This window comes from Leptonotus elevatus, chromosome 1 (assembly GCF_054856555.1).
Source record: "Leptonotus elevatus isolate MCC_2025b chromosome 1, RoL_Lele_1.0, whole genome shotgun sequence".
Classification (NCBI taxonomy): domain Eukaryota; kingdom Metazoa; phylum Chordata; class Actinopteri; order Syngnathiformes; family Syngnathidae; genus Leptonotus; species Leptonotus elevatus.
In genome coordinates, this window is record NC_141239.1 from 1,015,346 (window position 1) to 1,026,579 (window position 11,234).

The window sequence follows — 11,234 nt, forward strand, 5'->3', positions numbered from 1 at the left end:
GGGAAAATCATCGGCCATTTGGCCTAATTGGCCGATGATTAATCGGTCGGGCCCTACTGGTTATAAATGTACTAAATTAAAGCACTGTGACTGGATGTATCAAATATGACACAAATCAAAAGTCATATATGGAACGTTGATTTTCCAAAACAAAACATCCTCTCACATATTTCATGTTTCAGGATTTATAAGGTTAAATGATGTCATTGTCAAATCCAGACACTTACGATCACCAGCTGCATATTTTTCATTTATTGCTTTTTATCCACCAAGCGTACATCCGACCGCAACCGTTCCGAAAGGTTACGCAACAGCCCCCGTCACCGCGCCACCCAACAAAGGTGGCGTTACAGTTCGCCGATAGAGGAATCCACCCCAAAAATAATCCAATGGACTTCCCACGCTCGGCTTCATTTCATGGATTACAAAACGACAAAAGCAGCGAATGTCCCTTTCGCAGATCGGTGACGACATGAAAGCGCAGTCCATTCATTGGACGCGGTGGCGGTCCGTCCGTAAGACGCCGAGTCAGCACGTATCGGACGCCGAGTCAGCATGTATCGGCCCCCTCCCTCCCCTTTGGAATTCCGCTTCCAGGTCGGAGGAGGAGAACGGTGGCGGATGTCGTCTTCAATGCACTCGCCTTTTACAGATATACAGTAACAGTAGAAAGTCGTGTCGCAAACGAACAGAGGAATCGTCGTTAAAACACAGCACGGCATTAAAAGAACTTCGACCGCAAACCCCGTTTGAGTCCCGAGAGCAGTAGCGAGTTCCGAAATTGGAAAAGTCCAAGAAATTGGCCAACAACACTTTTTGTCAACAACTTTTGACCAAATAGCCGAACACGGGTCTGTTTCAATTCATTCGTGTTACAAAAGTAAGATTAAAAAAATGATAATAATAATAATCTTGAGGCTTCGGCCCTCTGTGGTTGTTAAAAAAAAAAAAGGCAAGATTCTCTGTTGTGCTCACAGGGCTTTTCTGGTCACTCCCAAGCGGACACAAAGAAGAAATGCTCTTTCGCGCCCGTCTCTTGTTCCCGGCCTTGGCTCGGTCAATCCACGCAGAGGGTTTCCTCCTTCGCACCCGGACACGTTACACGCCCTTCTCCATCCACCACAGCAACGTCAGCTTAAAAACACACCTGCAAAACAAGGAGGCCACAATTACAGAAATGTGAGAGAGGATGGAGAGAAAAAGAAAAAGGAAAAAGCTTCGTACCCTTGCAGAGGTCTGTGGCGGCAGGAGGGCTAACGTCCGCCGCTAGCATTCACCAGACCATGGAAGTCTTCCCAGGCTCTGCAAAGCAGCAGCAGATCATTCCACATTCCTGACAGTTGACCTCAACACAAGCAGCCGTCCCACGACAAGTGCAGTGTGAAAAGTCTCCAGCGGCCAAGTTGGGAAACAGAAATTCTTCCAATTGGTAGTACCTTGACTTAAGGGCAGCAATCAAATATTTTTTTGAATCAGTTGTTCTACTAATTATCCAATCTCCGACATTTGTGGCTTTAAAAAGGCGGAGCCTGGTCTGGTGAGTGACGTGGGAGGCAGCGAAGGAGAGAGTCGAGTGTATTGATGACTGTCGCTCTCCTTGCCCACGTGCCAGGGCATTAACAGTGGCATTTTTTTCTACTTTTCTCCATCTCTAAGGCTCATAAAAAAAATAAATAAATCACCAGATGTCAAGGTACTACCGTATATAATTTTTAGCATTTTTGTGTAGTCGTCTGCCATGACAGTTTTCTAATGGAAAATATGTGCCTAAGGTTGGGAAACACTGATATATATGCAACACACACAAATATCCACATGCAACAAAACATGACTGAGAAAATGTATCCAAACCCCCCCACCAAAAAAAATCCAAGAATTTGGAAATAAATTATTAATTAAAGGGTAAGTCAACCTTAAATATTTCTTGACAATAATATGTTATATTTGATTTCATTCATCTAAACGCGACATTCTGATTAATATTACATTATGCAGCAAAATCCAAAGGCCACTTTTATCCGTCTCATTGGGCGGCCATTTTGCCACTTGCTGTCGGCTGAAGATGACAACAACCAATCACAGCTCACCTGTTTTCTGAAGCGGCGCTGTGATTGGTTGTTACCTGAGACCTCGGCAACTGTGATGTCATCTACAATCGACAGCAATTGGCAAAATGGCCGCCCCCTGAGATGGATTAAAGACGGCTGCTTAACTCGTATGCCACTAACACAATATGAACCAGAATACAATATTCTACTACTAGAATACAATTTTTTGAGGTTGACTTCCCCTTTAATCTAATTTGTATAGGACTTTTTTTGGGGGTGTTATTCAAAATGAATCAGTCAGCAATCATGAACAAACAATTAGCAATAAATATCACCTCCCAAATGTACACGACAGATCAGTTCTCCTTCTTTAAAGTGTTGTTCCAGGTATGACATTTAAATATGAAGGACAAAATATGATTGAAACGTGACTTTTGAATTGCTAGTATTCAAAAGTACGGAATTAAACAAACTAAGTGAATCTTTTGTTGTTTGTCTGCCTGAAAACGTACCTGCAAGCGAGGTGTTCCGACTTTTGCCTGATTGTGTGAAGTGCTGCCTCCACGAGTGAAAATGTCTTATTACTTTTACGGGCAAATGTGCTCACCGAGTTGCAACTCCCCGAATTTACCCCCGGTTGTCATTGCAAAAAATAAAAAATAAATAAAAAAACGTGCTCGCCATTGCTTCTGCATGGAGGTCTGCCCCCGCAAAACAGGCTATAGGGAGGCACAAAAAAGAAAAAGAAAAGGGGCTTAAAATTATCCTGTAAATCTTTCAGGTAACCGTGACAAAAACATGTAAGTAACATTTTTATTAACTCATTCGCTGCCAATGACGGCTGGGGACGTCAAAAATTCATTTGAACCTTTTTCCCACTTTTGTTAACAAGAGTATAAAAACCTAGAATTTTTTTAAATTGTACATTAAGAACAGATTTTGTGATTAATCGTGAGTTAACTAGTGAAGTCATGCGATTAATTACGATTAAAAAAAATGTTTGCGCCTGACGCCCCTAATTTTTAATCTTTTCTTTTCTTTTTTTTCTAATTGCATCAGGTGATTAACATTTTTTATTGTAATTAATCGCATGACTAATTGTTCTAGTTTTTCATACTCTTGTTAAGAAAAGTGGAAAAAATGTGAAGCGAATAGAAATAGTGCAAATGAATTTGTGACGTCGATGGCCGTCGACGGCAGGGAAGGAGTTAACACGCCTGACAACTGTCAAGTTGAGGGAAAGGGATCGTATATCTCAACTTACATTTTTCGAGATATTATTGATCGATTTGAAAAAAAATGAATCGGTGATTAAAAGCTGAGCATTTGCACTGCACCAATCGCAAACGAGCAAAAGTTGTACAAAAGTGTGCGTGCGTGCGTGCGTGTGTAAAAGGTAATAAAAAGCGATGGGAGACGTACATACTTGATGCTGTCCGTGTGCGTCTTGTACTCCATGATGGTGTTGGGGGGCAGGTTGAGGACGCGCCGCAGCGTATCTCGGATGCGGGCCGTGGTGGCCTGGTCGCTCGCCGTTTTGTTCCAGATGGAGATGATGTCCTCCTGGATGGAGAACAGGGCCAAAAATGAAAAGAAGAAAAGCGGTCATCTTACGGTCTCAAACGCTCACATTGAGTTCAACTTCACAGTTCACGAAAATCGAAACATTTCAAAGCGAGTTTATGCATGTTTTAAATCAAAGTAATTTCAAAATTGTATTGAAGAGCCAATATGAGATTTTAAATTCACATGATTGGATTTAAGACTTTTTAAGACCCCCTGGATTAGTAGTGCTGTCACGATGGAATATTTTGGGAATCGATTCATCTGTCAATTATTCAATAGATTAATCATTTTAATTTTGCATTAAAGTGTATTAACCAGTGATTGGTGCTTATTTCGATGATTTGTCGATTCATTTTGACAGCTCTGCCGTATACGGTCAACATCGGATCATTCAGCAATCATTAAAAACTTCTGGAGTCCGTCGGCTGCAAAAAGGGAGTGAATAATTTCACACATCCTTCTTTAACTCATTCACTGCCATTGACGGCTATAGACGTCAAAAATTCATTTGAACTATTTTTTCCACTTTTAACAAGAGTATGAAAACCTAGAACAAAATGTGTTGTACCTTTAGAACAGATATAAAATTTGTGATTAATCTTGAGTTAACTAGTTGTGATGTGATCAATTACAATTAAAAACACAAACAATATCAAACTCAAACTTTTACAGTGCAGTACATATTTTTGCCCCTCAATTTGATGAATTTATGAAAGTGCTGTCAAACTAACTAAATATTTCTATTTAACATTTTTTCCACTTTTCTGTTTATAAGACTAAGAAAACTTAGGGAAAAATATTTTATTGTACATTTAGAATAGATATAAAATTTGCGATTAATCGTGAGTTAATTATTAAACTCACGCAATTAAATACGATTAAAACCCCTAGCAAAAATAAAAGTTTAAAATATTCCATTTCACAACTTGGTGTTGATTCTTCAGAATTTTTTTTTCTAATTTAACATCTTTATGTTTGATGCCTGAAATGTAGCAAAAAAAGAGGGGGGGGGGCTTATACTTTTGCAAAGCGCTGTACCTGAAAGCGCACGGACACGACGGCGCCGCAGATCTCCTCGCCAACCATGAACTGCTCGCCCAGCATGGCCAGGATCAGGTTTTCCCAGCAGCGGGACGCCAGGCCTTTGCGCAAACGGATGATCCACTTGCCGCCCATCTTGTTGGCGTCATCCTTCACACGCAAACGCGGCCAGATTACACGTCTTCGAAAAGTGCTCCCGGCACGCCGCAAACACGAGACCTTCTCACCTCCCACATGGGTTTGATGCCCTCTTTGAAGAGATGGAAGTCACTGTGGCCCGTGAGGTCGCCCGGTCGAATCATGTGACTGTAGAACCGCCAGAACTGCTCCACCTGGAAAGTCAAGAAGGAGAAAACCGTCACCAACAATGGCCATGGCCACTAGGGGTGCACCAAAAAAAATATATTCTCATAATTTATTATCTTCTATACATATGAATTATTATACATCAACAAAATTTGCCTATGCTAAACGGGTAGCAATCACGATTAGCATTAGCGCGCTAGCGATTAGGTAAACGGACACTAACTACAAAAAATCAATTCTCAAAAGAATTCAGAACCGATTTTAAATGTCCCAAAATCAATTTTATTTAAATTATTTGATACTGTCTTGCCCTTGTTTGTGTGTGCCTTTATTGGGAGCGCTGTACATGTAGTTCCTGCTTTGGCCACTGAGGGGCAGTGTGGTTCTGTTCGTTCTGATACACTGTTAAGTTGTGGCCATATTAGAGAGTCAAATGAAAACGTTATGCCAATAAAAGTAGCGTGGGAAGAGCACATGCCGGTGAGTAATGTTGACATGCTTCTCTGTATACGTTCCTGAAGCGTTTTGTGTGAATAGCCGTTCTTTTGCGTGATCAAAGTGCCGCGAGTAGCACGCTAATTAGCATTAGCGAGTCAGACTGGAGTCGATTGTGACGATTCTTTGCGTATCAATAAATTGATCGTTGCCAATGAACTCATTTTTGAACCGAAAATTTATTCTGAGCCGAAAATGGATTCTGAATCGAATCGCAGGCCCAGAAATCTTAATCGAATCAAATCGTGAGACGGTCAAAGATTCCCACCCCTCATGGCTCGCCCCCCACCTCTCCCCAAGGCCACTTTTGGGGTGGGAAGGGAGGGGGGGGGGGCATCAGACAAGAAGACGCGACTTGACAGACCGAGGCGAAGCTGCCGATCTGCTTGATGTTCTGCTCGTAGCTCTGAGTGCTGGCCGGCCTGCCCGGGTTCCTTCTGGAGTACCAAAATGTGTAGTTGTACTGCAGAGGGTGCTCACCGGGACCCGGGATCACCATCTATGAAAAAAAAGAAAAGAAAAGAGTATAAAAAGATAAAAGTGGTTGTGAACAGAAGGGGGTCGGTCGCCTTACAATTAAAAATGAGACTGAATAAATGTCCTGTTTTTATCCAATTGGTGCTCCAAGTTAGGAAGTAGGTAGCGACCAATCATGGCTCAGTTTGCTGACCAAACTCAGAAAACAGGTGAACCATGATTGGTCGTTACCTACTTCCTCAGCACAGGTGATGTCATCTTCAGTCGACAGCAAGTGGAAACATTTCTTTTTAAAAGGTATTCATTGTACATAAAAATAATGAAGTTATCAAATTCATTCTGGACAAAATATGAACTTTTTACTGCTGAAAACGGCTCAATGAGTCAAAAGTAACCCTTTAACTCATTCACTGCCATTGACGGCTATAGAAGTCAAAATGTCATTTTTACTATTTCTATTAGTTTAACATTTTTTTCCGCTTTTGCTATCAAGAGTATGAAAACCTAGAATTTTTTTTGTGTAAATTTAGAACAGATGTAAAATTTTTGATTAATCGTTAGTTAACTAGTGAAGTCATGTGATTAATTACAATTAAAAAAATGTAATCGGCTGACGCCCCTAATAAAAAATAATGATTAAAAATAAGGGGCGTCAGACGATTAATTTTTTTTATCGTAATTAATCACATGACTTCATTAGTTGACTCACGATTAATCACAAATTTGATATGTCATAAATGTACAATAAAAGTTTTCATAAAAAATGAAATGAAATGAAATTGTTTTAAACTAATAGAAATAGTTCACATGATTTACGTTTATATTCAACAATGGCAGTGAATGAGTTAATAATCTAGTCATTGTTTGGAGCCATTTTTTTATTCCAAATGGTCAAAATCCTCCGATTTCACCATATCAACAGTAATTGTTGAATTATTGCTGTAGCATTTGCATATGCTATATGTATGCAAATTTCGGCCTAAAAGAGGCAACAGTCGAACACTGCGAGTTTACCTTTCTCCTCGTGGAGTTCTGCTCCTTGTCCTCGTCTTCAATTTTTTCCTTCTCACCGTCTTTCGGTGAGCCTTGGTCCTGCTCGTGGTCACCGCTGTCGTCATCTTTCAAACTGCAGTTGATAGGAACGCATACGTGACTGCTTTCGCTCTCCACGTTCATTTCATGTCTACATTTGTAAGGCTGATGTCATTTTGTCTTGCTTAACAACTTCAGAGTCGACATGAACAACTTGACATAGTGAGGCCTTCCTTATATGGAGGGCCAAAACTGCCAACATTAAAAATAAATTGATAAATGACTAAAAGTGGGAATAAAACGGATATAAAAAATATAATTGAAAAATGTAATACAAAAAAAACAAACAACAACAACTATATATATATATATATATATATATATATATATATAGTTGTTTTTATTTCCATTTCCATTTATTTTTTGTATTACATTTTTCAATTATATTTTTTATATCCATAAAAAATTGATGTTTAAAAATCGATTCGGCCGCATATTGAATCGATTTGAAAATTGTGCGCTGTAATATCGCGTTATATCGCCGAATCTATTTTTTCTAACACCCCTAATATATATATATATATATATATATATATATCTTTTTTTATGGAACTATTCAACAAACGTCTTACTTAGGGTTAGGATTCACACATTAAGCATGGAAGAATGTTCTATTAATGGAACATTAAGCCTTAATATTTGATTTCAGTGCTGTTCAAACATGAAAAAGAACTACAACCTGAATTTTCAGATAAATAAATACATTTTCATACAAATCGTACAGTGAACATGTACAAGTTTACTGATTAGTATTTTCTAAATTTGAGTAAAAAAAAAAAAATCACAATAATCAATTTATAGATTTGTATTGGGATTAATCGATTCGGGCTATAAACGTCAAAAATTAATTTGAGCTATTTATATTAGTTTAACATTTTTTCCACTTTTGTTAACAATAGTATAACAACCTAGAATCTTTTTTTTTTAATGGCAGTAAATGAGTTAAGAAGTCTGACTACTGGTTCTACAGGTCCAGATTTGCATAACCACCTTCAAGGTGCGTTTACAAAACTCACCAAGACTTGTATTGTGTCAAACATTTCCCATTTTTGTAAAACACAGTTTTTATGGTTAGCTGCTTAACTCTTTGACTGCCATAAACGTTATAAAACGTTTAGCATAAACCTAGGGAAGGGCGCCGAGGACGTTAAAAGACGTCCCCTATGTTTTTTTTTTTTTTTTTCAAAAACGGGTGCAGGAAAGCCTTGGGCAGCTGTGCTGAAAGAATCAGGCTGATCTGATTAGTCAAAGACTCGTTTTGGCCCCTAGAGGGCAGCGATGACTCTCTTTGCACAAGGTTGGATGGGCCGCCCACCGTGGGCGTCAGTAGAAGACGTGAGGCGGAGCTAGAGTGTTGAGGAGACAATGGCTGATCCAAGCCACAATGGCTTGACCAAGCAACCGGTTACAAGCAGCTCAGCTTGAGCATTTTTTTCAAAGACGGAAAGCATCAATCAATACTAAAAAGCGCATTGATGTCAACGATGATGATGACAACGAGCTCTACGCCAAAGTTGGAAGCTTTGGCCTGTTACTATCACGTAGTAAGCCTCACCGGCTACGCGCGGCTAGCGCGGCTAGCGCTGCTAAGGCCGGAAAACGCGCACAATAGCCGGCCGGGTACTTCTGCACAAGCGGACATTCGATCGGGCGATGGAGAGTTGGCATCGACCAATGCAGATTGATGTCAACGATGATGATGACAACGAGCTCTACGCCAAAGTTGGAAGCTTTGGCCTGTTACTATCACGTAGTAAGCCTCACCGGCTACGCGCGGCTAGCGCGGCTAGCGCTGCTAAGGCCGGAAAACGCGCACAATAGCCGGCCGGGTACTTCTGCACAAGCGGACATTCGATCGGGCGATGGAGAGTTGGCATCGACCAATGCAGATTGATGTCAACGATGATGATGACAACGAGCTCTACGCCAAAGTTGGAAGCTTTGGCCTGTTACTATCACGTAGTAAGCCTCACCGGCTACGCGCGGCTAGCGCGGCTAGCGCTGCTAAGGCCGGAAAACGCGCACAATAGCCGGCCGGGTACTTCTGCACAAGCGGACATTCGATCGGGCGATGGAGAGTTGGCATCGACCAATGCAGATTGATGTCAACGATGATGATGACAACGAGCTCTACGCCAAAGTTGGAAGCTTTGGCCTGTTACTATCACGTAGTAAGCCTCACCGGCTACGCGCGGCTAGCGCGGCTAGCGCTGCTAAGGCCGGAAAACGCGGAGCTGCACAAGCGGACATTCGATCGGACAATGAAGAGTACCCCGAGTCCAATGCATATTCATCGGAGGAGCGGGTACAGTCTGATCACGGAGAAGACACTGTTTCTGGACTACGATGCCACCATGAATGGAGTGGATAAAATGGATCATGCAAATGCTGTTGCGTCTTCTTGCACGCAGGAGAGTGTTACACAAAGAAAAACTGTCGTTGAAACATCCACATATTTGTAAATAGCACCACAGTTGCACACATTTGTTTATAGTTTGCCAAATTGTTGTCAAATTGTTACACTGTTGAATGTAAATAAACGTATTTTGCTATCAAAAAACACTTTTTCATTCTTGGTGGTAGTGTTTTATAGAAGTAAAGCACTATTTAGGTGTTTGTGGCATCATTCATGGACAAAAAGAAGTGTCAAATTCACTAGAATGCATGAAATAATATCGTTTCACTAAAAGCTTGATTTCTCCGTATTTTGGTCCAACACAGGCGAAATTGGGTCAAACTAACCATTTTCTATTGTTGATTACTAAAGAACGGAATAAGGTAGAAACAAACTCTTTTTTTCTGATGAAAGATGAAAGTCCAATCTTTCATTTGGTAGTACGTGTGTTTCCATAGTCCAAACAGAACATTTTCTGTGGACCTTGAAAATCAGTCAAAATGCTTAAATCGGCTGGCACTGGCGGCATCCCTTTTCTGAAAACGTCTGGCAGTCAAAGAGTTAAAAATAGGGGTAAAACTGTACTTGCATTCTTACAATATTAGACAATTAAAATTCATAAAGCAATAAAAAATCTAAAAATGGAGCGAAATATATATTTTTTTAAACAAATAGTCCTTAAAGATGACATTGAAATGCTACACTGAACTGTGATTCTTACACGTTACAAATTGACAATCACTGTTTTGTTATTATTATTTTTTAAACTTAAAACGGTGTATAATATTAAATGATGGCTTTCATAAGATCCGCACTTACTCTGCATTTGTGGAATTGCCACATAAAATAGTAATTAAAACAAAATAACTGAATAATGAAAAGGAGCGATTATATCCCAAAGTGGAATAAGGCGAGAAGCTCACACGTCGTGACGTCATGCATTGACAATTCGAGACTTGTATGCATCCATTCAACATACAGTAGCTAACTGCATAAACAAAATACCGTCCTCCTCATCAAACACATGGTACAAAACTGTAGTTTTAAGCAGTAAAGGACTAAATACGTAAAAATACTGTTAAAAGAGTCCCCATAGGGAGCCCACGTCAGTTCCGTTGAGGCCGCAGTGGGCGTCAGTTTAAACCGAGCCACGGCGCGCTTTCTCCAGCCACTCAACAACTACCACGCCGTGGATTTGCGGCCTACAGCTTCCTCTTCGGCTATGCTAAAGCTAACAACAACATGCAAAGTTCCCCGTAATAAACTGACGCGGAGTCGCACTCGTTGTCACCATTTCTTCTCAACAGTGGCGTGAAAGTAAACGTCTCACTCGCGAGGCTTTTATTGGTGACCGTTGAACGCAAAAAGCGTGCTTTTTTTTTTTTTTCCACAGACACGCCTCTCGTTTTGACACGCAACACGCATCAAAAGTTCCTTCCAACGCCCGAGTGGGAACCTCCGCGGATGCAGACGATACACTTGATGGTCGTGTACTCACGCGTCGAATTTGTTGTTCATTCTTTTCCGAGTGGGAAAGTGGGAGTCTCTCGTAGGGCGACCTGAGCCTCCTCCTGGAGTGAATTCCGCAGGAAGGGTGGCGCGCACGCACGCACGGCGAGCGGACGTGGACGCGCACGGCGTGCGGTCGTCGGCTTTGCCGGTCGTGATTGCGCAAGCTTGGATTAAATGCCGTATAAATAAAGTCAGCGTTTGTCATTTTTGAACTATTGTATTGTTGCGAGATTTGGAACTGAATCAGGTTTAGTCACAGTGGTACCTTTTTGAGAGTTGAACTCATTCCGTGACCACGCTCG

At 40.9% G+C, this 11,234-nt stretch overlaps 1 protein-coding gene across 2 annotated transcripts; it reads right to left on the minus strand.

Annotated features, from left to right (window-relative positions):
• Positions 1-237: 237 nt before the first annotated feature.
• On the minus strand, positions 238-11,084 carry eif4e2 (eukaryotic translation initiation factor 4E family member 2). Of its 2 annotated transcripts, none has more exons than XM_086071554.1 (8): positions 10,919-11,084; positions 6,948-7,059; positions 5,821-5,955; positions 4,883-4,987; positions 4,653-4,805; positions 3,475-3,611; positions 1,225-1,302; positions 238-1,147 (listed from the first exon to the last, which is right to left on the minus strand). In XM_086071554.1, exons 1-7 carry the CDS (start codon positions 10,936-10,938, stop codon positions 1,254-1,256), a joined length of 711 nt encoding a protein of 236 aa, XP_085927680.1. In that variant the 5' UTR covers positions 10,939-11,084; the 3' UTR covers positions 238-1,147; positions 1,225-1,253. The 2 variants fall into 2 exon arrangements, with proteins under 2 accessions (XP_085927680.1, XP_085927689.1); XM_086071563.1 differs by having other exon boundaries at positions 3,471-3,611.
• Between the last annotated feature and the right edge of the window lie 150 nt (positions 11,085-11,234).

Bases quoted from the DNA above. Each gene is read 5' to 3' on its own strand.
- eif4e2 (XM_086071554.1), bottom strand. From the start codon at position 10,938: ATGAACAACAAATTCGACGC. The intron at 7,060-10,918 runs GTGAGTACACGA...TATCAACTGCAG, and splicing joins ATGAACAACAAATTCGACGC to TTTGAAAGATGACGACAGCG. The intron at 4,806-4,882 runs GTGAGAAGGTCT...TTGCGTGTGAAG, and splicing joins GCATCAAACCCATGTGGGAG to GATGACGCCAACAAGATGGG.